Raw genomic sequence first — 27,999 nt, forward strand, 5'->3', positions numbered from 1 at the left:
CTTGATTCAACAATGGTCCTGTTTTTAGGTTGCCTTTTTTTGTATTAAAGGAATGTCATGTGGACAACAAATTAACAAATTGGGGGAGAGGGGCGAACTACATATTTTCTTGATACTTTAATTTGAAATGATGGTTATGGAGAACAGTTATCGAACTTGCCAAGTTACCGTATTACAGTATATACTAGTACTGATACATATGACTTTCATTTTATATGCATTTCACCTTTGCATATTTGTTGTCATGTAGTAGGCTATACTTTAGTTTTAATGAAACCATGTTGGCCAACAAAAATGGAATTGTGCTGGTTATTGTTGAATTTTCTTATTCATTTTTTGTTTCGTAAAAGAAAAAGTTTTTCAAAGAGCTCCGAGCCTTCACCCTGATATTGAAATATTGTCATGTTAATCTAAATATATGCACGACCTGATGTGCGGGGGTCCACTTCACTATAATTGAGTGTGTGTGTGTGCGTGTGTGTGGGCATATACATCTTAAATAATTATATGTATTTATTACTGAACTCTGTTAGGAAATGATATATTGGAGACAGTGTGGGTGGGGTGTGTTGGTTATGAGAAAATTGATTGGCCATGTTATGATTCACTCTCCTGCCTGTTGACATCATCACCAGGATCCTCCCTCTTCCTCCCTCCGCCTCCACCCTACATCCTCCTCCTCCTCCTCTTCTTCTTCCTACCGGTACTCCGTGAGCCTCAGCCCGGCGATGGTGGACTCCGGACCCGGCGAGGCTACGGCGACGTCGACGTCGTCGAGGAAGCCCTTCTCGGTACCGGAGATCCCCCCACTAGACCGCTGCGACTTCGGCCGCGCCAAGATCCGCGCCAGCGTGCGTTGGCTGCTGTGCAAATCTTACGGCTGTGCAGGTGAGATCACCCACGGGAAGGGGCTCCATCACTCCATGCGTCTGCATGGGTGGGGCGTTCCGTGGATAACCCGCCCGGCTTTGGTGGGCCATTAGCGCCTCCGTGTGCGTGTGTGTGCGTGCGTGTTCTCTCCTTCTAGCTTCCATTTAGTGTGGCAGCCCCTCTCGGAAAAAAAATACAGTATATATTATGTATGTCGCTCGTGCATATCGGAGGTGGTGTCCCAGCTCAAGCGTGGGTTGCGCGGATGCTGCATCATCAGTGCAACAAAAGACTGAAGAGCTGCAGCAGACCTGCAAAAGTGAGCTGTGCTGCATGGAAATGGGTCAGCACGCTGCAGAATATCGGTGTCAGTGTGACTCGCTGTTGCCTTATTGTTGTTGGGGAACAAAAGACACCGAGGGGAGAAAAAAATGCAACGTTGCATTCGTGATGCTTCACTTGATTGGTCCTTTGTCGTGGTCGGGCGTGTGACGTTTTTCCACGGTCTCGACGTCCCTGGCTAATCAATGGGTTTGTCACATACACTTGACTCTTGAGGTGCACCTCGTAGTATAATAAATACAAACAAAGCGAAGAATCCTATCAGCTACATTACACTGTCACAATGTACAATGTCAGCACTGCTATTGTTTCAAGCCGCTCCCTGTTGAAGTTTACTGTCAAACTAAACATCAAACTAGGACACTTACACATGGTGGATCCAAATCAACCACATAGTCTTTAGTTGGCCAACACTTTATACAATATGTTGTGATCTTTTGGTCTCTCACAATGTATAATGTTTTTTTTTTTATTTTAAAGTTCTTAAAAATACTTTTAAAAGTCCTTAAAAAGACGAAACGCCACAAATGCTGTAAAAATCATGCCTAGAGAGTATTTCAATCGGGCCGTCCCTGCGATGGAGGGAGGATCACGTAGACAATTTCGAACTTACTGCACAGGGTTAAACAAATTAGTCAAGTTCTCACCGAGTCAACTCGACGGCACTTCCATGACATTAAGAGTCCTACTACTCCCAACCAGAATCTCTGAAATTAGTTTGTCTTCACGCTAAATAACAGAATCATGTCAATTTTTCATAAGTGTGTCGACAAGGCAAGTTGTGCTTCACTTTTGCTCACATTTTTCTCCAGGATTCCCTTTAGAAGCTTAAGGTGGTCCAGAGATGGCCCTTTGGAAGCTTTGTCCTGATTGTGCCTCGATGAGATTAGCTGAGGCATTATGCTAACCTGGTTAGCGGGTGATTGGCTCCTTTCCTCCGCAGTCTCATTGCCTCTGTCGGCACCGCGGGGACACAATGACTTATTTCGTTCTCCGTCGTTTCCATCGTGACGACGTGCCCGTTTTCTGAGGAGATTTAACCCTAAACCCGCTGTGGTGATCACGCTCGTTGCTGATGATTGGTGGAGAGTAGGGTTTAGAAAATTAAGTAGAGCATCTAAGCGGTCATAAATGTTCCTACACAGACAGGGAGGGAGGAATGTAAGACCCCCCACCCCACCCCGAACAGTCATCCCGACTGCGCGAGCATCCTTCGGAGACTGGGACAGCCGAATGTGGGTCAGTGTTTCGATGTCGTCCCTTCTTGCCTCGTCTTCTTTGAATCGCGTGACCTGACTCTCACTTTGGTCCCGTCCACCTCGTTGAGCTGTTCATGCAGAAGATAACATTAGCATCTCACAGGATATGACAAAACATTCACTGAGGAATAACTTTTTTTTTTCCTCCTTGTTATTATGACTTGGTATTTGCTTTGTTGTTTGTTTGTTTGTTTGTTTATTGAACATAAAACATATACAGTAATAATTTGACAGAAAACAAGGTAGATAAAAAAGTAAAAAGAAAGAAATCAATCTTCATTCAACACAGTTATTATGTTCAAGGGAGTAGGATGAAGTAAAAAAACTTATCTAGTCCTACCCCGTTATGTGTTTATATCTACTAAATCATTTTTATATCAATCAGAAAAGAAAAAGTAAGAAGAAGTCTCCATTAAGGCTCATACTTTACCCTTAACCGTGATATTTTCACAACTTTTGGTTTGTATCGGGATTATATACATCCTCACCCTGGCACTCTTGTGTCAATTTTCTCTTGTATTCATAATGGATATTTCAATACCTTTCTCTATTCATCAACTTAGTTCTGATTTATCATTATATTTAATGTTTAGAATGTATCATTTTAACTCTGATTGATGTAGGTTGTTTGTACTATTTTTTTGAATTTGTTTTTGAACTCAGCAAGCGATTTACTCATTTTTAGGTCTGTTTCGAGATTATTCCACAGATTAACACCTTTGCTAGATACACTTCTTTGCTTGATGTTTGTTCTTGTTTTGAGTTTTTTGAATAAGTTGGTACCTCTTAATTCATAGTTGCTTTCTCAAATTTTGAAAAACCTCTGAATGTTTTGGCAGAGCAGGTTATTGTGTGCTTTGTACATTAATTGGGCGATTTTAAAGTCAACCAGGTCATAAAATTTCATCAAATTTAATTTGATAAATAGTGGATTTGTGGGTTCCGTATATTTTGATCTATTAATAATTCGAATTGCTTTTTTTGTAGTTTGAGAATAGGGAGTGTGTTTGTTTTGCAGGCATTTCCCCATATTTCCACACAGTAGGTCATATATGGTAATAATAATGAAGTGTATAATGTGTACAAAGATCTCTTATTTAGCACTTCCTTGGTTTTGTAGAGGATCCCTACGGTCTTGGCTATTTTTCTTTTATCGATATGTGGTCTATTACTAATCCGATAAACTTGGTTTCATACGCTCTTTCTATTTCAATTGAGTTTACCATAATTTTAGCTTGGTGTTTGATTGGTCTTGTGCCAAAAACAATTAACTTCGATTTTTTCAGGTTAAGTGACAATTTATTTCTTTCGAACCAGTTTTTTAATTTGTTTAATTCGTTTTCTACGGTTGTCAGGAGCTGTTTCAGATTTACTCCAGAACAGTAGAAAGTTGTATTATCAGCAACTAGGACACATTTAAATAGTTTTCAGACCTTGCAGATATCATTTATATATAAGATGAATAGTTTTGGACCAAGCACTGACCCCTGAGGAACTCCGTGAGTGATTTTCAGTTGATTCGTTTTTTTATTGTTGAGTTGCACGTACTGATATCTGTTTTCTAAATAACTTTTTATCCATTTATAAGCTACACCTCTAATGCCATATCTTTCTAGTTTTTTCAATAATATACTGTGATCTATTGTGTCAAAAGCTTTTTTTAGATCTAGGAAAACCCCAACAGTAAATTCTTTGTTGTCTATATTAGTGGCTATTGCTTCCACAAACTCCATAACTGCCATTGAGGTGGTCCGTTTTTCCCTGAAGCCATATTGATTCTCACTTAACAGCGCATGCTTTTGTATAAAGCTATCAAGTCTGCGAGAAAATAGTTTTTCTAATATTTTTGAAAATTGTGGTAGTAGTGATATTGGTCTATAATTTGTAAACAGTTGTTTTTCTACACTTTTATAGATTGGAATAACTTTAGCAATTTTCATTTTTGATGGAAAGATACCAGCTTTGAATGACAGATTGCATATGTGCGTGAAAGGTCGCACTACATATTCTATAATCTGCTTGATTGTTGTCAGTCAATATTAAAGCAGTTGACTTTTTATTTTTTAAAAGTTTTTATAATATTTGATACTTCTTGTTTTACAGCAGTAAGGAACATCGAGGAGGAGTTTTTTTCTACGTATCTATCTATTTCAAACAAGTTTGTTGGATCAGGAATTTGTTTTGCTAGGTTACTGCCGATGTTGACAAAATACTCATTAAATTCAGTTGCTATTTCTGCAGTTTTTTCCAAAATAGTATTTTTGCATTTGATAAAATACTCTGGATAATCCATTTTTTTAAGACTATTTCTGATTACTTGGTTAAGTATTTTCCATATTTCTTGTGTGTTACCTTTATTCTGCTCTAATAGTGCATGATAATGATCTCTTTTACTGGTTCTTATAATATTTACTAGTTTATTTTTATAGGTCTTATTTTTTTTTCTGCTTCTTCAGTTCTGAATTTTAAAAACAATTTATATAAATTGTTTTTCTTTTTACATGCGTTTTCTATGCCTTTCGTTATCCATGGCTTACTTGGGTCTTTATACTTTTTGGAGACTTTAGTTAATGGAAAATGTTTATCATATAAGGAGATTATGGTAGACTGAAATACTTCAAACGCTGTATTTGGGTCTTCGTTTGAGTAGACCTCGGTCCAGTTTTGTTTTTCTAGGTCTTGCTTAAAGGCATTGATGGAACGTTGGGTTTTTAGTCTTATTTCTGTTATACGAGTTGTTGATTTAGCTTTTCTATCGAAATAATTATGAAAAACTGCAAAAACAGGCAGGTGGTCACTTATGTCAGTAATGAGAAGTCCACTTTCCATTTTATGATCAATCTTATTTATAAATGTTATCTATTAATGTGGCCGTGTCAACTGTTATTCTGCTAGGTTTCAGGATTACTGGGAAAAAGCTGTTGCTGTACATAGTATTTATGAAGTCAGTTGTTTTTTTGTGTCTATTTGGGTTTAATAAGTGAATGTTAAAGTCACCACATATTATTCGTGTTTTCTTATCGTTGTAGTAACTGAGCATATCTGTTAGTTTTTTATTGAATGTGTCAATACATGTTCCTGGTGTCCTATAGATGCAACTTATGATGATATTTGATGCCTTTTTATTATGTATTCCAATGGTTAGACATTCCATTAGGTTTTCTATTGTGTTTGTCAATCTCTCGATTTTACTGCATTTAAGTGCTTTGTCTACATATATTGCAACCCCCCCTCCTTTTTTGTTTTCTCTATTAGTTGCAAACATTTGATAACCTTCTATTTCCATTTCAGTTGTTTTATCTTCATCAAGCCAAGTTTCTGATATGGCAATTATTTTAAATTTATTGAATTTAGTCAGGTATTCTTTAATTTTTGTGAAGTTTTTATAGAGACTTCTACTGTTTAAGTGTATTACCGAAAGTGCATTTTCCAATTTTATATTAGTGTTGAATTGTTCATCCAGGTAATAGTCAGAGTTTGTTACCCTTTGTTTGTTGTTGAAGAAGTTATTGTCTGGGTCCAAATTGTTCTCGGGATCGAATGGCTTATAGTCAATATCTTCAAAGGGTTGGAAGTTCATGTTTTTGGGATGTGAATTTCCCACTCCCACACGGTCGTCGATGGCTCCCTCACGGCCGTCGTTGGTTCCCTCGCTGTCGTCGCTCGCTCTCTCGCCGTCATCACTGGGTCCCTCGTGGTCACTGGCTCCCTTGCGGTCGTCGCCGACTCCCTCACGCTCGCTGGCTGGCTGCCTCCCGGCTCTCTCACGCGCGCTGGCTGGTTGTCTCCCGGCTGCCTCAGGCTCGCCGTCTCCCGGCTCCCTCGCGGTCACTGGCTCCCCTGCAGTCGTCGCTGGTTTCCTCTCGGTCGTCTCTGGCTCCCTTGTGGTCGTCGTTGGCTCCCTCACGGTGGTCGCAGGCTGGTTGTCTCCCGGCTTCCTCACGGTCGCTGGCTTCCCTGCAGTCGTCGCTGGCTTCCTCGCGGTCATCACTTGCTGGTTGTCTCCCGGCTGCCTCAGGCTCGCCGTCTCCCGGCTCCCTCGCGGTCACTGGCTCCCCTGCAGTCGTCGCTGGTTTCCTCTCGGTCGTCTCTGGCTCCCTTGTGGTCGTCGTTGGCTCCCTCACGGTGGTCGCAGGCTGGTTGTCTCCCGGCTTCCTCACGGTCGCTGGCTTCCCTGCAGTCGTCGCTGGCTTCCTTGCGGTCATCACTTGCTCCCTCACGGTCGGTCGTCGCTGGCTCCCTCGCGGTCGGTCGGTCTTGAAAAAGTTATTGTCCGGGTCCAAGTTGTTCTCAGGGTCAAACGTCTTGTGGTCAGTAGGATTGGAAGTCATCAAAGGGTTGGAAGGATCATCAAAGGATTCGAAGTCCATGTTTTTTGGTATGTGAATTTCCTGGTTCAGTAGGGTCAGAGTTTTTATTGTCGGGTGGTGAATAATTCTCAGTATGCTGCTTGATGGTGTTGAACTCGAGCCTGTTGTGTTGGAGTACTGGTGCGGGGGTGGACAATAAGTTTGTTATGTCTTAAGTAGGCAGTTTCCCCTCTGTCACGTGCAGCTTTTAATTTTGGGAGGAGCTCTTTTCTTTTTTGTCGTACGGCATCTGTAAAGTCTTCGTTGATGTAGATGTTGGAGCCTTTTAAGTATTTTACTTTTTTTAGGATCCTTGATCTGTCCTTGTATCTTAGAAATTTCACCACAACTGGCCTTGGTCGAGGTCTTCCAGGGTCTTGTCTTCCTGTGCGGTGAGCTCTCTCCACCTCAATTTGCCCCTGTATTAGCAGTTTCTCCTTAAGGATTTTTTGAACTTTTTCCTCTGTTTCAATCCACGTTTCTCCCGGGTTTTCCTCAATTCCATCAATTACTAAGTTGTTTCTTCTTGACTGTCCTTCCAAGTAGTCCACCTTGTCTGTTAATACAAGCATGCCGTCACATACGTTGTAGAATTCTGTTTGCATGTCTTTGCAATGGCCAGTTTGACAGATTAGATTTTTTTTAATATCGTCTACCTCTTTTTGGGTAAAGTTGATGATGGTTTTTATTTCTTGGACTTCCCTGGTAAAAGTGTCACGTCGTGAGTTTGTTGAGTCTATTATCATCTTGACAAATCCTTTGAAATTTTCCTGTTGTTGTTGCAAGAGCGCCGTAAAAAGTTATTTTTGTTGCTGGAGTAATTAATTTACTTGAGTGAGGGTCAGGGAATCCTCTTCCTGATTTGTGTCTTGCTTCTGTTTGGGTGGTATTTTGTCAGGTCTCGTTGCTTAGCCGGTTGTATGCTAGTTTGTGACGTGTCCAGTAGGCTTGCTGCTGGGTGTTTCTAACGTGGCAAGTGGGTTTACCGGCTCCCTCACGCTCGCTGGCGTTTGGTTGGTTGGTCTCTGGTCGTCGGTTCCAGCTGCGTAGCGACTTTTCGCAGTTAGCTTCCGTGCTAACGTCCGCGGTTAGCTTCCATGCTAACGAGCTAGCGTTTCGTCCAGCCCCCTCTTCACGTCGCCAATTTCTACACACGCGCTGCCACCATGTTTCGCTCTGTTCTTTACTTTCAAATGTGGGAAAGCTTCACACGAGAGAAATGTTGACTTTACTGTTGCTGCTCCTTCTTTCCGCTCTGCAATGCTAGCAACTCACCACTTCTGTGTTCGTCTGACAGTGACAGTGCGCACGTTACAACCGGTGTCATCAGGTGTCATTTCAGTGTTGGAGGAATCGTTATCCATACTTAGTACTTTTTAGAGTACATATGGTACAGTAGTAATACCATGCATACTTGTGGTCCACTATTCACCAATTCAGATTTTCATACTTTTAAAACCTGTCTTCTATTCGGCTGAAGCCTTGACTAAATTGGTAAATAGTACATTAATTGGTCCAAAGAAGTATGTAGAAGTGATACATCTCTACAGAGACAAGCTTTGTCTGTTGGCGCATGACCAAGTTTAGCTTGAATTTTTATGGAGCTTCTTGACCATGTAAACATGCAGTTGGGTGCGTTTTTATTTTATTTTTTTTCCAACGCCAAATCATTGAGAATTTGTTGAATATGTAAGTTGAATGAAATGATATTAGGTGTGTCGGGATTGACGAACCAAGCTGGGAATTTGCACCTGTGCGTCCTATGATCGTCCACTTTTGCCCAACGTGACGACAGATTTCATGCGTCCGCAGAAAATGTGCCGGTGGAGTTGCGGGAGCCGCTCTATAAGGACCAGTATGACCAAGAGCACCTCAAACCGGCCGTCTCCAAGCTGCTCCTCTCCCCGGAGATCTACTGCCGAGCTCAGGCCTTGCTTGCGCAGACACACGGGGCCCCCGCCTCGGCCTCGCAGGACTCGCCCTCCGACAACTGCGCCTTGCTGCACTTCCTCACGAAGAAAGGCGTGGCCCCGCAGGTCCAGGATGTGGACGTCACCGAGGACGACCTCAGATGCACACCCATCAAGATGGTAGGACTTTGGGCCAAAGTTGACACTTCATTGGTACACAACACAATCTAATAAGCTCTGTACAAACAGTCCATCTTGACAACTGTTCCACCCCCCCCCCCCCTTTTTTTTTTAACTTTAGCGCTTGTCAGTCAAAACTTAACATTACTCTCGTTATAAAGGAAGAATATATATTATACTGCACAAGTTGACCATAATGTTCAGACTTATAATGGAGGAACCAATTGTCAATGTCATATTTTTTTGCGTTCTGGTCGCCAATGGGTGCAGAAAGCCCACCTGGCCCTGATGGACTCGATGATGTCACTGGCCAGCAGGGAGATCGTGCACAGGGTGAAAATAGCGGCCGAAGCTGAGCAGATGGGCGTCGGAGCTCCCTGGGAGAATGCGCTGCTCTTCTGGGTCAACAGGGTGAGTCGCCAACGCTCCTCCCTAGTCACAAATATGAAGTGTGAAGCCCTTTTCACACTCTACTCGCTCAGTGCGAAAGATTCGCGTGGCCGCTCAGATATACAATGTTGCCCTGGTTGCCAGCATGCCCATATTTGGAAGTGATGGTAACAAACAGCGAAATGGCCTTTAATTGTCACTGCATCGTCTTGACAGTTGAACCAGAAGCTGAGAGAAAGCACCGAGGAGGAAGAGACACCCAAGCCGCCGCAGCAGATCACTGACCCTCAGCACTCCCAGGAAACGGTACTTGACCGCACACACGCACAAATACAAAGTGTGACTTCCCTCATTGAGGTGCGTCGGTCCACCTTGTAACATCCTCACCCTCATTCTGCTCTCCGTCCCCCATCCCTCCTCCTCGGGCTCATGTGTATTGTGGCACCTTGCTCTCCAGCAGGGCCCGCCCACCCGTTGGTATTGGAAACTCGTCCCCGTAAGTGTGCGTTCTCTCTTGTCTATCTCCTCTCTATGTATGCGTGCGTGCACTCGCCGAGGCTGACGCCGCTGTGCCTGCTGGAAATGCCACATTATGGGATTAAGATATAAATGTGAGTTTGGATGTGTGTGCGTGTTCTTTTATTATCTGCCTGTCATGTCAGATGACCAATGGGGAGTGTCTTCATTTGTCCCTCAATGTGTTGCCTGCTCATGTTTGTTCTCTCTCGCAAGCCACAACTGCATGTTGAGTTCCAGGAACTCAATGGTCTTAGTAATTGTACTGACAAACAAACAAACTAACTAACTAACTAACTAACTAACTAACTGGCTGCTGAATGTTCCTTGAAAGGGAACTAACTAATGAGAGTTACTAGGTAGGTAGCTAACTGGCTCGCTAGCTAGCTGACAAGCTATCTATCTAGCTAGCTAACTAACTAACTAACAAACTAACTGCTGAATGTTCCTTGAAAAGTAACTAACTAATGAGAGTTACCTGACTAGCTAGGTAGCTAACTGGCTCGCTAGCTAGCTGACAAGCTATCTAGCTAGCTAACTAACTGCTGAATGTTACTTGAAAAAGTAGCTAACTAGAGTTACCTGGAAATCTAACTAACTGGCTAGCCAGCTAACTAACTAACCAACTAACTAAATTTGCAACAATTTACGGACTGACCAACTGGTCACTGCAGTGCATCTAGAAAGTCACCACACCCCTTTTTAAGTGTCAGGCTTTTGTGATACAAAAATAAGGAGACCAAGATAAGTACAAAGTCATTTTGAAACTTTTTACACCAGTCATGTGACTGAAAACCTGTCCACCTCAATTGGTAAAAATATTTTCAAGAGGGGAAGTAAACATAGGCGGCCCGGTAGTCCAGTGGTTAGCACGTTGGCTTCACAGTGCAGAGGTACCGGGTTCGATTCCAGCTCTGGCCTTCCTGTGTGGAGTTTGCATGTTCTCCCCGGGCCTGCGTGGGTTTTCTCCGGGTGCTCCGGTTTCCTCCCACATTCCAAAAACATGCGTGGCAGGCTGATTGAACACTCTAAAATTGTCCCTAAGTGTGAGTGTGATTGCGAATGGTTGTTCGTCTCTGTGTGCCCTGCGATTGGCTGGCAACCGATTCAGGGTGTCCCCCGCCTACTGCCCGAAGACAGCTGGGATAGGCTCCAGCACCCCCCTCGACCCTAGTGAGGATCAAGCGGCTCGGAAGATGAATGAATGAATGATGAAGTAAACAAACAACTGAGATAATGTGATTGCAAAAGTGTTCACACCCTGTTGTAACCGGCTTTGTTCTGAATGAGCTCATCCCATTCAAATTCATGGTAGAAAATGGATGTGACCTTTGAGCCACTGAGCCAAGAACAGCACTTAGGCATGTTCGTGACGCAACGGGATCATGGCTCTGTATTCAATATAAAATCCCCACCTTGTGACAAGCCTCTGAGTCATCAGTTTGATGAGAAAGAAGGAGATGTTGGGGAGGAGAGAGGTCAAGCCACATCCATCTCGTTTGTCCCTCGCCTCTCCCCCCATTGCCCTCCCCCAGTTCCTTGTGTGTCACAGTGTGATGATTTAATTTTTTTTCCAGGGGCCCCTTTGTCATTTTTATGCTTGTGTCCCTCTCTCTCCCCCGCCCCCGTCCAGCATGCTATCGCTTTTTGTTTGAAGGAGTCGGGGAACAAACCTCCAGTGGTAATGTATAGCAGCTCGCTCTTGTCGTCATCCACACCCCCCCCTCCCCCTTCCCCGCTAGCAACGCACCCCCACCCACCCACAGGCTAAACTAACCTCCACCACATCTGCTGTAACTTTGAGCTCCTGCAACAAGGCTGCTGGAATGAGTCTGGTGTCCGTCCGTCAGTATGTGCACTTCTGCTGCATGCGGGGCACAAGCCCTCATCTTCAAGCCACATTTTTTTTCCCAGCTGCTTCATGTTTCATGATGCCTGTTTTTGCTTTGTTTTATGCAGCTTGAGACCGCACCATGTGTTTGGTGTGTGTTTATTTTGGATGACCTGCCACACGCTATCTGGTCACAACAATAGGTACACCTGCACAATCTAAGGGAAATCCAATCAGGACTTCATGCGTGTTTAGTGTCATTGACCAAAATACACCTTGATTGTGTTATGACATTGTGCTCTTGAGCTCCAGGCTAGACTGTCTAGATTTTGGGGAGGCGCGTGTTACATGTGATTTAAAAATAATAAAAGTAAATTCCCAAATACAAAGTGTGAAAATGAAAAGAATCTTACTTAAATCCTATTTATTTACGCTGAATTTAAAGAAAAACCTTAAACCACAGGCCGCGTATTTGCGTATCAGTGAATATTCATCAAACCTGAATGTTAATTTCTTTGCAGAAATGTTTATTCCGCTCCTGTGCAAGTGTACCTAATGAAGTGTCCGTGAGCGTACGGCGTCTTTATTTTTCTGTGGGCTTTTTCTTGCCGTGGCTTCACAGCTTGACTTGATTTATTTCTTTTTCTTTCTCTTTTTTTAAATCAAAGGAGGAGGACCCGCACCTCTTCGACGTCCTAAACGTCCCAATGTGGACTGTCATTTTTCAGCGAGCTCTCTGCTTTCTGCTCCTCCATTAGATCCGCTACAGGAAGGACAAAGTGCAGTCCAAGCTGACTCCCACCTTCCCTCTGGTCACCGCGGTCAAAGATTTGTCTAATGGCTGCGCTGTAGCCGCTGTGCTGCACTTCTACTGCCCCGGCGTGCTTGCTCTCGAGGGTACACACACACACACACACACACACACGCACACACACACACACACACACACACACACACACACACACACACACACACTAACACACATACATGCATCATTAAATATTGATCTTTACCTCCTGGCACAACAATAATCAACCGGCGTTGTGCATATAATTTCTGGCAGATGTATGTCTGAAGGACACCATGTCAGTGGCCGACAGTCTTTACAATCTGCAGCTGATTAAAGAGTTTTGCGAGCGCACTTTGCAGAACTGCTGCCTCCTTCGCCTGGAAGACCTTCTTTATGCTCCGCCTCTTCTGCATGTAAGCTCCACCCCCTTATAAACGCTACTCGGCAGCATTCGTCATTCATAGGTGGAAAACAAGTACCTTCCCACATTGGAAGACATGATTTGTCTTCTAGCCCAGTGGTGGGCAAACTATGGCCCGCGGGCCGAATCCGGCCCCTCGGTCTTTTTAATCCGGCCCGCCGAAGGTTGGTCCACAATTAAGGTTCGATGTGAATGATTGCATTCATTTCAATTGGACTTGTAAAGACAGGTATTTCACCGCCAGGTGGCGTATTGACTTGAAGTTGCAGAACACTGGGGGGGGGGGGGTCTTTTCGACCACCTAGGACCACTGTATTGCTCTACTTCTACTGGTCTGATCACAACCCATCTGCAGCAATGCACAGGCTAAAATAGGTCATCAACAACACTGTTGTCATTTTAAAAAAGTATATTAATACAATACTTTCATGCTTTTGTTCTGTTGATGTTTGATATGGACTGTCAACAAATGCAGTTTTTTTAATGTACCATAGTTCGTGCTGACCTGGCCTTTCTGTCAAATTTTAAAAGTCAATGCGGCCCCCGAGCCAAAAAGTTTGCCCACCCCCGTTCTAGCCAGTCATGGAAACGTTCAATAAAAAAAATAATGGGGAACAAGTACACGGTATTATACAGCATTGGTCCCCCAATCAGCGGTCCACAGTCCGATACTGTAAATTGCTCATTTGGGATTGCCATGACAATGGGAGAGAGTGAGGGAGAGAGAGGGAGGGGATGGGGGGGAGGCTCATCTCCTTATGGCCAGCCGTTGCATCGAGACAATTTTGAAAGTGTTATTCTAAGGTGAAACTGTCACAAATGGCCACTACTGTATTTACAGATTCTTTTTTTAAACAAGATGGAGGAATTATAATTCATTTTGTTATGTTTTTTTGTCGGCACAGCTGAACATCCTGAGTTTTGTCGCCGAGCTGCTGGAGTGGTTCGAGATCAAGAAGCCTGATTTTGTACAACCGATACAAGCCATTGACCTCACAGGTGAGTTTTGGGCTATTGGTCACGTGTTTAGTCAGGGGGGTGATGCTGGCTTGAAATGTCACCGAGTGAGGCCCCTCTTTGCATAAAAACAAAAAAACAATAAACAACCGTACTGTACTTGTTTGGTGGAAAGCACTCGGCCTTGTGTGCAGTTTCTAATAAGTGGCACCTCTTGCTCATCCTTTCAGATATTTCGGGTGTCGTGTTTTGTACCAGTCCTGTCAGTGGGAACAGCAACAGGTAGGAAACCAAATTGTTTCAGTCCAGAATACGATGGAGCAACTCAGCAACACTTTTCATCTCCGATCTTTCCAGTGGATCTCCTTTGTTCGTCTTCAAACAACCTTTTGTGACCGTCCCCTCCCCAGTATCACCGGGTAAGACACGCCAAACTATTGGACCTACCTGAGAATCAATTAGCAATTGGACGACTGGGTTCTCTGACCATATTGCAGTTTAGCATTTTCGCCGCAAGCGGCTTTGCAGATATTTTTTTTGTGGAATGTGTCCATCCATCTTTCACTTAGCTCCATGCTGGATTGTGGAAAAATAGAAAAAAAAAAAAGATTATAAATCGCATGGTTTATAATCTTTTTTTTTTTTTAAGGAGTTGGCCAGTTAATTTTTCAGACGTTTATTGAACGCTGGGAAAACAGAAAACAAAAACAAAAAAAATCACAATGAGCACTCATGAAGCAACTGATGTTGACCACAGCTCACGCTCAGATATCCAAATGCTGATTCAATGACATCAAGCGTCCCTTCGTCCCGCCCTGACTTGAAAGCACATGCATGGATCTAACACAGAGACACTACAATAGGTCCGGTACTTTCTACACATCAAATACATTTACCGCATGTTTTAAAAGTGTCATTGAACAAGCATCCTTGTTAAATGGCCTGGAATTGAAATGGATTCGCATGGGACAGGAGATGTGCGCCAATGTCGTTTTTCGTCAAAGAGTATGCAGAAAAGTGGTTAAGTGGTTATTGAATGACTGTCTGTGTCCTATGCATTTGTGTGGTGTTATTTTGTTATTAAGACTTCAAGATGGCGCCGCGAGAGTGGCTGCCTTTACAGCAGCTCCTATGCTTTTTGTTCTTCCTTTCATAAGTTTGCTGTTGTAAAGTAAGAATTTTTCCATTTCCTTATTCTTATTCTTAACCTCGGCACCTCCTTGCGAAGCTTTTCCTGTTCCGAGTCCATAGCGCAGCATCCCTGAATGCATGCTTGCATCATTTTGGCACGGATGAGCTTGCCACACACTTGCGAACCTTGCAGAAAGTCTTTCTTCTCGCTGCAAAGGTGGCGCAGGTCCATATTTGCTTCTATGTTCACATCTAACTTCTGATTATGTCCTTGCAGAAAACAAAAGCTGGACAAAGAAACAAATCAGGTGCGACACTCGCTCGATGTGTTTCTTCCGTAGCCGAAGTGTTGTTGTGTTCATACTTTGCCTTGATTTTCGAAACCGTCTTACTTTGGCTTCTGTGGTCTCTCCGCACTCACATCTTCAACTCCCCCACCCCCTCCATCATCCGCCCTCCTGCAGTCGTCCTCTGTCCGCAGTGACTTTCAGCATCCCATTTGGGCTGGACAGTGATGTTGATGTTGTCATGGGCAACCCAATAGATTCTGTCTTTCGCTCTGTCAGCACGGACAGCCCGGGCGCCAGCATCCCGGCGCCGACTTCGCTGGCGGGGATGACTCGCGTAGCCATCAGCCCCCCGGAGGACCTCAGTCACCTGGTCAGCGCTTCGGCACCATCGCAGCGGTCTTCTTGGGGGCCCTATGCGCAGCTGGGAGAGCTGCCCGCCGTCGAAGAGGCATTACACGCGGCCCCGGGCAGTAAGGATCGAAACAAGGGAAGGACTGCAGAGAAAGATGCGAAGGGAGTTTTGACAACAAGACCGGAACCTAGGTTATGTCCCGAGGGCGCCCCTGCCGGTTTCTTCCTGCACTCCCCGTTGGAGGAGACCCCTCAGCTCAGCAGTTCCGTCCCTTGCCACTCGGGAGTCATTTATCGGCCGCTAGGTGGAGACGCGAGTAATAGCGGTGGGAGGAGTCGGAGGAAGGAGAGCCAATCGCGGGCAACCGATGGCTCTGTCTTGCGAGACGGCAGCGTTGACTCGTCGGAGGCGTCCGACAACGCCCCCCGAAACGCCCCCGGTAATATGCGACCCACTAAAAATCATCAGGGACACGACGGCAGCCCACGCATGACAAGCTTTGCGGAGCGGCGGGATAACAGAAGAAGACATCCCGTCGCTTCTGGGGAAGACTTTACCACTCCTCTGACTCCAACGACCCCGGGAACGCCGCGCACTCCCTCCGCGCCAGCGGGAACTCCCAGTCAGAAGGATAGCCCTGACCTCCGAGGTCCCGAGCCGGGTCCGGAGGCCCGGGAGCTGGGAGCTCGCCTGGAGGAAAAACGCAAAAGCATCGAAGCCCAAAAGAAACGAATCGAGGCCATCTTTGCCAAGCACAGACAGAGGCTCGGAAAAACGGCTTTCCTTCAAATGAAACGAGAACAAGGGGAGGGTTGGGGGGAGGGAGCGGAGAAGAAGAACCTCTCTCTGGAGGAGCGCCTCACCCTCATGGAGGAGCAGCTGAAAAAGGAGGACAAAGGCAAGGAGAAAGCCGAGCCGTCCGTCTCCGAGCCTCCGCGGCTGGAGAAGCAAGTCAAATTCTCCATGGACGGCAAAGCGGGGCAAGAGAAAGAAAAGGCATCGGAGAAAGAGAAAGGGGGCGATGCCATTCTTGTGGAGTACAATGAAATTGTCCAGAAACTGAGTGAAGCTTTGCACTCACTGCAGAAGGACATGCACAAGTTAACGGAACAGCAGCAGCAGCTTCTGGGCAACCAAAGACCAAGAAGCTCCCAAAAAGTCAACCCAAAATCCAAACCGAAAGGTAACACGAAGGCGCTCGCCAAAACCCCTCCTCCCACACCCGCAAAGACGCCCCCGAGAACCCCTACCGAGAATCCGGCCGCGAGCGGCAGCAAAGCCCGGATGATTCCACCCGGTCCCAAAACGTCCTCGGTGTCGTCGCCGTCCCGACGGAGCCGCGCTCTCCCTGCGGCGACTCCGCCAAAAACAATCGTCTCCTCCTCCTGTCCGGCCCCCAGCACCAAGATCCACATCTCGTCAGCCCCCCGCAGTCCCAAACGCCAACCGAGAACGCAAACTCACCCACGACCCTCGGAGCTCAAGTTCCCCCCTCTCAGTCGCGTTTTGACTCCAACTCACACGGTGGACACCCTCCCCCACTTGCGAAGGGCGTCGCCCAGCAAGTGTCAAGTGCAGACAACGTCGTCCTTCCGCATCGGCGGACTTCGAACTCCCCGGGAGGTTTCTCAGCCTGCGCCGCGGCCCGACGACAGCGCCTCAGACACGGCGTCCAGCGAGACGCCGACCCAGTTCAGCCTGGAGCTGGAGCAGGATGATGCCGAGGCGGCCGCGGCGCCCGTGCCGCCTCTCCCGAGGGTCCCGAGTGGCAGCGGCTCCGGAGCGCCTTCGGAATGCTCTTTTGAGAGCGAGACGTTCTCGATTTCTGCCGCATACGCCACGGGACAGGCCGGGGGCAGAGCCGCAGGTGCCGAGAAGCACCGCGGTACCATCGAGGCGTCGCTCTCCTCCCTCGGAGGACCGCAGGAGGGAGGCGGTGAGGAACCGACGGATGAGGGGCAGGACTTTTCTTCCGATTCCATGAGTGACCAACTGGAATCCGCGGCGGAGCCTGGACTCGTGATCGCTTCCGGTGCCGCGGCGCAGGCGGATTCAGCCACGGAAGCTGGGAACTCTTCGGAAACGCAAACGGAATCCAGTGACGGCCAAGCAAAAACCGATCCCGCGGACCCACTTGAAGAAAACAGTGAGCTTGGAGCCAGAGGAGGGATAGGATTCTTTTTTAAGGTGAGTGGTGACGAATAAAATCAAGGTCGGTAGTTTTTCTTTTTTTTTTCCCACCATGGAGCAGTTTCACAAGGTAAACCAAGATTTTGACGGTCCGGCGAAGGACCAGAGAGAAAAAAAATGGAATCATTAAATACACAATTGTCCATTTCGCTGAATGTTGTTGGTCCCGCCTTGTCTTGGGAGACATCACACGCCAATCGGTGTCCAGTCTACGCCGTCATTTTTTTGGGGTTTCCTGCAGGTTGGGGGATCTGAATTGTGTTATCGCGGTTTCTGTAGGAGGATGTCGACAACGAAGAGGAGATGGCCCAACGGAAAGCTCTCCTCTTGGAGAGGCAGCAACGGAGAGCCGAGGAGCTGAAGAGGAGGCGACAGGAGCAAGAACGTGAAAAAAAGTGCGGCGGGCCGTTCCAAAAACTACGTCATGAGTGAAATCCAAGCTAAGACCGTTTCCCCTCTTTCTTCAGAATGGAATCGTCAGACAAGACTGCCTCTTCTCCTGCGAACACACCTCCTATTGGCAACACCTCCCCCTCTCCCACTCCTCCGGTCACTCCAGCCCGACGTGGAGATTTCACGCGAGCCGAATATGCCCGGCGGCAGCAGCTGCGGATCATGGACGACCTGGACAAGATGCTGCAGCAGAAATCACCTAACCAGGGACGATCACCCATCAGGAGGGCGCGAACGCGGGCACGGCCTCGCAGCGTCACCAGGGAGGAAACGAAGCTGTCTCTGAGCCCCGCCAAAAACGCCACCCGTAAAGAAATACCGTCGGCGGTTCGATCGTACCCAAATAACTTGTTGACCGTCGCTTTTCTTCCGACAGCCCCGAAGATGACCAAATCTCACTCGTCACTCAACCTGGCCGCCACAGATGTGCCGGGAAACGATGATGGCGATAAGAAAATCCAAAGGTGCTCTTTCGATTTGCGATTAGCATCACATGTGTACTTCACTCATTTCTTAGCATCTCGAGCGCCGTGTATCCACCACGCACATCGTTAAGCGTTTCTCTCGTCAAGAGTCAACTCGGCCACAAACCTCATGTGCTATAAGGCTAATTTTGGTTAAGGTTCGGATCGTTTTTCCGACTGATCGATTGGAAAACCAAAGCTAACACTTACAGTAATCTGCGCCTGACAGCCGACCCGATTCACCTGCTGGATGCGTGACGCCGAGCAGATTTGCGAAACAGAATGGAGATTGGGAGACCGGTTCAAATGGAACCCCGCCTGCCCTGGAATACACAGGTCTGGAGCATTGTGACATACCTCCACATAAACACACACACACACACACACACACACACAGTTTTTCCAACAACGCCGACTCATTTTATGTTTATTCGATCAGGTCCAAAGCTCTTCAAAGAACCAAGCTTCAAGTCCAACAAGTTCATCATCCATAACGCTTTGTCTCGCTGCTGCTTGGCCGGAAAGGTCAACGAGCTCCAAAAGAACAAAATTGTCGAGGTAGAAAAAAAAACAATTAATAGCATTTCAATTCATCTCAATGGGAAAATGTGATTTGATACACCAGTATATTCATCCACGAACCACGAAGAGGCTAGAGGGTGGGGTGGTTTCACTGCGCACCCTTTTGACCTGCTCTCCCTCCAACCGCAGGAGATGGAGAAGAGCCCCGCCAACCACTTCCTCATCCTCTTCCGAGATGCCAGCTGCCAGTTCCGCGGCGTCTACACCGCTAACCCTGATTCTGCGGAGCTCGTGCGCTTGGCCGGTGTGGGCCCCAAGACGATAAGCTCGACCCAGGTGGAGTCCATGTACAAGTACAGCTCAGACCGCAAGCAGTTCAGCGCCATCCCATCCAAGACCATGGGCATGAGCGTGGACGCGTTTACCATACCTGGACACCTGTGGCACAGCGGAGGGGGGGCGGCTGCAACAGGAGGAGGAGGCAGCAGGAGGGCAAGCGTCACGAAAAAGGTGCTCGTTTCCAAGTGAGCCCCACCTTTTTGCATATTGTTGACATATCGGATTTGACTTTGCAGTGCAATTCTCAACCTGGCGAGATTGTCAAATGCTAATAGTTTCTTTCAACGGCAGAGTAAGAAGTCGCCTGATTTCAAAGGATAGCCAAGCCAATATAAGACGTCCCGGGCAAGCTTTTATCCATCCATCCATTTTTTTTGCCCGTTCGGGTTTCAGGTGAGCACGTGTGATGCCCCAAACACCTGACAACTATTAATAATAAATTGGTTATATGTTGATATTGTCGATGTTTCCTAGCTATGCAAATATGCAAATACAACACAGTGTTGTCTTGAGATATGACTGACCCGAGTTTTGGGAGATACGAGCCATTAATCAGCTTTTTTTTCTTGCTTTGACTTTTGAACGATGCTCATTTCAACTTATTTCGCAAGAAGCAGCAGTTGGTAGATGCTGAACATTTTATCTGGTGCCAAAACATGTGATATGACGGACTTTTTGTCGCGAACACGTGCAGGGGAAAGTTGCTTCTTCTGCTTAGGAAATGTTAGAAATACATTTTTTTGTATTATTTTTAACCACAGTTCGACTGATAACCTGGTAAGCCAAACTCTTGATAATGTAAATGCTCTGCAATGGGCTCAATTTTAAAAATGGAGCGTGTCGTATTTAGCCCACGCACCATATTTTGTCCACACCTTCACCAGAAAATATGTTTGTATTTGTTTGGGACATCAAATACATCTAAGGTGAATGGTGGTTGCCTGTGTGAGTGAGTGAGTGAGTGAGTGAGTGAGTGAGTGAGTGAGTGAGTGAGTGAGTGAGTGAGTGAGTGAGTGAGTGAGTGAGTGAGTGAAAGAGAGATCTAACTAATGTATGTTTATGCCCCCCCCCAAAAAAAAAAAAAAACCCTGAAAACGTGATGTTCCTGGTTGCAAAATGGAGCGATTTTGTACGTTGACACGAAAGGACTTTAGCATTGTGCTCCTTTGGAGTGCACGTGAATAAAGTGGTGCTTTGCAAAAAGGACTATCGTGTGTGAAGTGACGGATTAAACTCTTCTTCAATCAAAAGACTGTTACATGATTTATTAAATTAGGAGTGTATTTTTGGTCATGCGAAAGGAATATCGTGAGGTCATTTTCAATATCGATTTTTTTAACAGTTCTTCATAAACCGAAAACACGCCTGCTTAAACAACTTACCTTTTTGTGCGTGTGAATTCCTGAAGTCGTGAATGCACCAGAGGAAAGTAATCTATCGCAAATACATGGTCGTTTTTTTCGGCTAAAAATTTCATCCAAAAACGCCTTACTATACATGTTTGTTTTTTTCGGCTTAAAATTTCGTCCAAAAATGCCTTACTATATACATGGTCGTTTTTTGGGGGGCTAAAAACGCCTTACTATACATGGTCGTTTTTTTCGGCTAAAAACGCCTTACTATACGTGGTCGTTTTTTTCGGCTAAAAACAGCTTACTATAACATGGTCGGTTTTTTCGTCCAAAAAGGCCTTGCTATACATGGTCGTTTTTTTCGGCTAAAAACACCTTACTATACATTGTCGTTTTTTTCGGCTAAAAACAGCTTACTATAACATGGTCGTTTTTTTCGTCCAAAAAGGCCTAACTATACATACATGGTCGTTTTTTTTTTTCGTCCAAAAATGCCTTACTATACATGGTCGTTTTTTGGGGGGGGGCTAAAAATTTCATCCAAAAACACTTTACTATACATGGTCGTTTTTTTCGGCTAAAAAGGTGGTACTCTACGTGGTCGTTTTTTTCGGCTAACAACGTCTTACTGTACATGGTCGTTTTTTTTCAGCTAAAAATTTCGTCCAAAAATGCCTTACTATACATCTTTGTTTTTTTTTTGTCTTAAAATTTCGTCCAAAAATGCCTTGCTATATACATGGTTGTTTTTTTCGGCTAAAAACGCCTTACTATACATGGTCGTTTTTTTCATCCAAAAACGCTTTACTATACATGGTCGTTTTTTTTCGGCTAAAAACGCCTTACTATACATGGTCGTTTTTTGGGGGGGCTAAAAACGCCTTACTATACATGGTCGTTTTTTTCGTGCAAAAACGCCTTACTATACAAGGTCGTTTTTTTCGGCTAAAAACGCCTTACTATACATGTTTGTTTTTTTCGGCTAAAAATGCCTGACTATACATATATATATACATGGTCGGATTTTTTTTCGGCTAAAAATTTAATCCAAAAACGCCTTACTATACATGTTTTTTTTCGGCTTAAAATTTCGTCCAAAAACACCTTACTATATACGTGGTTGTTTTTTTCGGCTAAAAATGCCTGACTATATATATATATACATGGTCGGGGTTTTTTTAGGCTAAAAACGGCTTACGACACATGGTCGTTTTTTTTCGGCTAAAAACACCTCATTATACATGGTCGTTTTTTTTCGGCTAAAAACGCCTTACGACACATGGTCGTTTTTTTGGGGGGGTGGGGGGTTATAATGTTCAGTAAAATAAGTAAAAAGCCATTTCTTTGCTTGATAATTGTTGCTATTTGCAGTCAGTAGAGTGCAATATTTAGTCCACAGAGTCATTTATCAAAACGTATGCTAAATTTGTCATTAATATTTAAAAGAAAAGCTCAAGTTAAAAGAACCGTTTTAGAGCCAAAAACAGCCGTCTGATCCAAATGAAGTGCACCACCGAAAAGAGCCGAAAATCCCGTCACTATCTTTCGGCGAAGTGTGGAGACTGCATGCTCTACACGGGTTCAATTCACAATATTAAAGACGAAGCTCCAGAAGAAGCATATTTATGTCATAATCCTTTTAACTTCACTTTCATTCGTTTTAATTGTAATGTAACAGTACTTTGGCTCCTAAAATGTGTTCACACAATTCAACAAAGCTATCCAAGCGCCAGCATGCGTTAATGCGCAAAAGTTACAATGAACGACAACATGAGTATGTTACTATACGTGGTCGTTTTTTTCAGCTAAAAACGCCTTACTATACATGGTCGTACATGTGGTGGATAGAATCAAAATTATCAAAGCTTGATCATACCAGTGATTCTCAGTGCCACGGGAAAGTATCCAATTGGTCCAAAAATGATTCCTTTGTGACAAATAAAGTATCTTAGTTCATCCATCTGCGGGGCAAAATGAATGCTCTTTCTTCATGTGCAACAGGACCATCACAGTAGTTTTGTGCTCAACTAAGCAGACACAAGGTGGCGGCAAAGGACTATATAGCGCTGTTCTACTTAATAATACTGTAGTTCCTCTGCATCAAAGTAGATGGAGCCAAAGCACAATTATTATGTTTTAGCCCAAGCACAAAAACAATGACGAATGGAGGCCGGCCGGGCATCAAAACAAAACCTGTGAATAGGTCAGTCCAGGAGTATCGGATTTTTTTCCCCGTTAAAATACATATGTGCCTCATTTCCAAATAAGGTTGAGAAACACTGAATTATACAATGCCAATTTTAGCGGCAGTCTGAGCATAACTCAGCAGCTAATACCAACACCGATGCAGTTTTCTGTGGCTAGTGCAGCACAATGAGCTAACATGGGTGTCGTAGTGAAACAGCACGCCTCCACTTAGACGCTATCTTGTTGGGGCTCGGTGCTGTTCCCCATGGCGATCTCCCCCTGAGGTTCCAGCGAGAGGGCCGTGGAGGCGGACCAGGTGGTGTTGGGCGCCACGTCTGTCGGGACTTTAACCGAGGTGGGGGTGGAGCTCAGGTTAACCCAGAGGCGAGAAGAAGAGGGGCTCGGCGGCATGTCGGTGGATGCGTCAGCCGGCGTGTCCGAGGTGTTGGATGACGTCAGGTTGGTGGCTGTGAGGGAGGCGGAGACTGCGAGGGGATCCGAAGAGAGATTGGCGGGAGGGCTGGGTGTCATCTTGGGGGTGTGAGCGGGAGTGGGCTCCTGTGGATCTGAGCACACAGGCGGCCCCTCAGCCACGTACCACACCTCGTTGTGCCTGTTGAGAAGCTTGAAGGGACTACACGCACGCACGCACACACGCACGCACAAAAAGTGAAATGTTACATGAGGATTTCTTTGAACAAATATAGTGGTGCCTTGAAATATGATTTAATTACTTTTGGACTTGTTTTGTGCCCAGTGCCAAGTCTAGCGCAAAACTATATATAATAACCCCCATTTTGTGTTAAGCTAGCAGACGAAAGGCTAATCTATGCAGTTGTTTTAAACACACGCGTTGTTTTCCTAGAATGTTTATTAGCTCGGATCTTGAAAAGCTTGTAAGTTGGGGGTCCCTCGTACACCAAGGCAGCACTGTATCGGTTTCCCAGCCAAACGTCACACCTCCAAAATGAAAGCGCGCGCGTTCGCATTTGGTCTGCAGACGAATCATTTGTATTGTGCGCACCTGTCGTAGCCGACGCCGTAGTGGTAGGTGTGGTTGTAGGGCGCCCGCACTCTCTCCAGCTCTGTGGTCAGCAGGTGCGCATGAAGCCTGGACGTCACCGATAACATCCAACCTCCATAGCTGCGCACGTAGACGTCCATCTCGGGCATCTCGGTGAAATACAACTAGAGGGATGAACAATGACACCGACGCGGCGGTAACTATGATGCTATCATCGCGACCCTTGGTATCAAGTTAATGACACTCATGCTGCACCATCCACTCACTTTGTCATTGGTGGGTGCGGGCGGCTTGTCTTGGTACGCTTGCGGCAGCAGGAAGTGAAGCGTGTAAACGGCCAGCTCCCACATTTTTGTCTCCTCCGGGATTTTAACCAACACGGGAGCGGTCATCTCCATCTGGATGCCTGCCAGCAATACGTACTCACTCACTTTAATGTAAGTGGGGTGGGATCCCATCTTTTCACAATCAAAGACTATTTGCTCTTTTCACCTGCTTCATTGGCGCCGGTGATGTACTGAAAAAGTCTCCTGAATGCCATGGCAGCACCCACACCCATGAAATAGGCCTCGGCGTCTGTTGACACCCAGCGGGTGGGGCTGTAGTGTCGGACCTACACAAAAAAACATAGTCAGCAGTTTTACTGTTTCACCCAAGACGATCCTTCACTTCAACTTGTGAATCATTTTGTGTCGAGGATTTATAGACGTGGACAAAAATGTTGGTACCCCCTCTGTTGGCGGAAGACAAATCCACAGCGGTCACAGAAATAACTTCAATGTGACAATAGTACAGAATCGGAGTCATTATTATTGGCCAAGTATGTAGAACACACAAGGGATACACCATTGCAATAACAAGCAACGGCGAATAAAAAAGACATGACAGATGCGTATCGAAAGACTTTCCGTTAAGTAAGGCTACCGTTGCGCAATAGCGTGGAATATTGATCAACCGCAATTATTCAAGAATATAGACAGCTGGAGCGACAATGATCAATGCGGGAATACGATGTTGCAAAAGTGCAAAGAGCCACGATTGATTTGAGTCGCGGTTTCGGTACTTAATGGCGAGAGGGAAGAAGCTGTTTGAATGTCTGTTGGTTTTGGCGCGCATGGTTCGGTCGCGCTTACCTGAAGGGAGTAGCTGGAGAAGGTGGTGGGCAGGGTGTGGGGTGTCAAATAAATAATATGTAATAAAAATCAAACACTGAAAATCAGACATTGGTTGTAATGGATTTACCTTTTTTTATCTTGAATATGCTTGTCTATATAGTTTTTTTAATCTCCTCAGACCCTTTGCTTCCTCCGGTCCTTGTTTAGTGCAGTAAGGGTCATATCACCAAAGAGCGCGATGACTATTTTGTCACCCTTTAAACAGGCCAACTTTTGTGATATTTGTGTGTGTTAGTCAAACACACACACACACACACACACACATATATATATATATATAAAAGCCTTTATATACACTCCCAATGAGACTCACCTCACTGATATTGATCATAACAAAGGTGTCATTACTCACTTCATATTCATCGGTTTTGCAGACCGCCTCAAAGTCCAGGCATTCCTTTGTCTCAGTGCAAAAGCTGCCACTGGTGCTCGGGCTGCAACCAGTACAAATGGGAAAATTGCATTTTTTTTTTTACATAGAGAGTTCCATCAATCCAAAAGCATAGCATGCACACTACAGTGGTGCCTTGAGATACAAGTGACTCCACTTGAGAGTTTTTCGAAGTACGAGCCATCATTTTGACTTTTTATTTCCTTCTTTGTTTTTGCTTTGACCTGCAAGCAGAAACTTGAGATAAGAGTGTTGGATGGTGGCAGTGAACTCAATTCACTGTACTAAAAAAACCCCAAAAAAACCCACCAGTTTCGGCAAATATTGACTCAACAACATTGCCTCCAGAATGGCTTTCCAGTTTAGCGCTAACAAAAATGGAAACATGACATGCTAATGGTAACACTTAGCATCGATAGTTGCACTTTGTAGAAGCAATGGATGTTTTAACAAGAACGGTGGAGCAACACATGTAGGCAAATTAGACAGTGTAACAATTACTCGATATGCTGACCCATATTAGTAGACTCATGTGGTTTCGGGTTCTTTGGATTGAAAACAAACAAACGATCAAAAAACATCAGTCTCAAAGGTCCACAAAAAAACTTTGAGGAGCAGTGCTAATCAGATGATTGTAATGTTACTCTACAAACTTTGGGGCAGCTTTTGGGACCACGCCCAAGGGCTATATCGCGTGTGTGGGGAAATAAACAAAATAAATTAACAAAAAGGAAAAAAACCTGAATGTACATTTTTTGTTGATAAAACTAAGGTACTTAAAATGTACGTTCTTTTCATCTTTGTCATGAGTATTTATTTCAGTACTATTGTTTGGCTGTACGCAAACAGAAATAAACATATCAAAACACAACGGCCCACTCGCAAAAAAATTCAAAACTGTGTCAATTTATTTAACACAAAATCAACAACAAAATCTATCATGAAAAATCCCAACCTGTTATAACCCTGCAGGAGTTATAAATGTGTCACAATCTGTATTTCATGAAACACGTCAATCACTGCTGGCATGCGCAAACTTACCCAACACTTGCTTCCGTGGTAACCACAATGGCCAACACGGCCCAAACTGACATTAATGTCCTGCAAAAAAAAAAACAAACGTGTCAATCTGGAGGAAACTTTTTTTTTTTTTCATTCCCAACTAGGGCACTGTTTGACATTTTTTCAGTTAAAGTGCAAGTCAATTCCAAATATTTCTTGTTCCTAAGTACAGCATTATGTCGGTCCATGTACAACGTCAATGGAGCATGAAAATGCACAAATGGTTCTTCCATCCACTTTCCGATCCGCTTTCTCCTCACAAGGGCCGCGGGGCATGCTGGAGCCTATCCGTGCCGTCTTCGGGCAGTAGGGCGGGGGGGGGGGGGGGGGACACCCTGAATCGCTTGCCATCTAATCGCAGGCCACACAGAAACAAACAACCTTGCATGCTCACACTCACACCTAGGGTGTTCTATCAGCCTGCCATAGTACCCGTAGAAAACCCACGCAGGCCAGGGGAGAACATGCAAACCACACAGGAAGGTTGGCGCTTTAATCGAACCTGGTACCTCTGCACTGTGAGGTTGAAGCGTTAACCACTCGCTCACCGGGCCGCCACAAACGGTTCTATCGACATTATTTTTAAAGATATTATTAATCTATGTTAGGAGTGTGCAGTTATTTTTTTTCCTATCACAAACGATGTTACAAAACTTTTTGGGGTGCGTTTGAGGATCGGGGTAGGGGGCATTTCCCATCATCCCATTCCGCCACCCGGCTGGCTTGATGTGCAGCCTGCGTATGGCGCATTGTCACTGCAGCAGTAAAGAAACGCTGGGCTACCGCTGCATCACGTTCCCCACGCTCGCTCTTTCTCCTTCTACCACCGGCAAAGTCATTTGGAGGTCAAGGATCAGCATGCAAACTGTCCACTTTTTTGCTTTAAACACTCTCACAGAGCTCCCAAAGCTAGGACTCGTACAATTTTCTTGATGATTTCTACGTTGGTTCAATAGTTTGCGGCGGCTGCTCAGCAATGACGCAAACTAAACGGTGACGCAGCAGGAAAAAAAAGTCCCAAAATGAACACGTGCTCTTATTTCACACATGAGGACGATCTACAGCATCTGTAATGTGTGTTTGTTTGCCACTTACATGCTTCCGGGGCGCGTGTGTCCTTCCGCAGAAACGTTGGGAGACGCCGTGAGGTTGATGTGCGAGTGGTGGTGAGGTGTGCTGCAATATGACGGCACCAACTTCTTGCCCAGCACCGCATCGCGCCGGAAGGGGGGGGGGGGGGGGGGCGCACAGC

The 27,999-nt window shown here is 45.4% G+C and overlaps 2 protein-coding genes across 8 annotated transcripts; one reads left to right on the forward strand and one right to left on the reverse strand.

Moving 5' to 3' along the window:
* Positions 1 to 20,806, forward strand: LOC127613261 (calmodulin-regulated spectrin-associated protein 3-like). Of its 7 annotated transcripts, none has more exons than XM_052084208.1 (19): positions 1 to 888; positions 8,633 to 8,910; positions 9,181 to 9,321; positions 9,517 to 9,606; positions 9,758 to 9,796; positions 11,450 to 11,497; positions 12,406 to 12,544; positions 12,711 to 12,850; positions 13,764 to 13,857; positions 14,046 to 14,097; positions 14,173 to 14,234; positions 15,224 to 15,254; positions 15,513 to 17,775; positions 18,058 to 18,173; positions 18,246 to 18,538; positions 18,608 to 18,695; positions 18,925 to 19,031; positions 19,135 to 19,253; positions 19,407 to 20,806. In XM_052084208.1, exons 1-19 carry the CDS (start codon positions 729 to 731, stop codon positions 19,743 to 19,745), a joined length of 4,599 nt encoding a protein of 1,532 aa, XP_051940168.1. In that variant the 5' UTR covers positions 1 to 728; the 3' UTR covers positions 19,746 to 20,806. The 7 variants fall into 7 exon arrangements, with proteins under 7 accessions (XP_051940168.1, XP_051940162.1, XP_051940163.1 ...); XM_052084202.1 differs by having other exon boundaries at positions 2 to 888; positions 15,411 to 17,775; XM_052084203.1 differs by having other exon boundaries at positions 2 to 888; positions 9,761 to 9,796; positions 15,411 to 17,775.
* Positions 20,807 to 22,217: 1,411 nt separating this feature from the next.
* Positions 22,218 to 27,986, reverse strand: soul5l (heme-binding protein soul5, like). Its single transcript, XM_052084233.1, has 7 exons — positions 27,843 to 27,986; positions 26,727 to 26,786; positions 25,647 to 25,728; positions 24,612 to 24,732; positions 24,386 to 24,525; positions 24,120 to 24,283; positions 22,218 to 23,729 (listed from the first exon to the last, which is right to left on the reverse strand). Coding segments are annotated over exons 1-7 (975 nt in total). The 5' UTR covers positions 27,845 to 27,986; the 3' UTR covers positions 22,218 to 23,323.
* Between the last annotated feature and the right edge of the window lie 13 nt (positions 27,987 to 27,999).

The sequence above is a fragment of the Hippocampus zosterae genome, chromosome 13 (genome assembly GCF_025434085.1).
Source record: "Hippocampus zosterae strain Florida chromosome 13, ASM2543408v3, whole genome shotgun sequence".
NCBI classification, from domain to species: domain Eukaryota; kingdom Metazoa; phylum Chordata; class Actinopteri; order Syngnathiformes; family Syngnathidae; genus Hippocampus; species Hippocampus zosterae.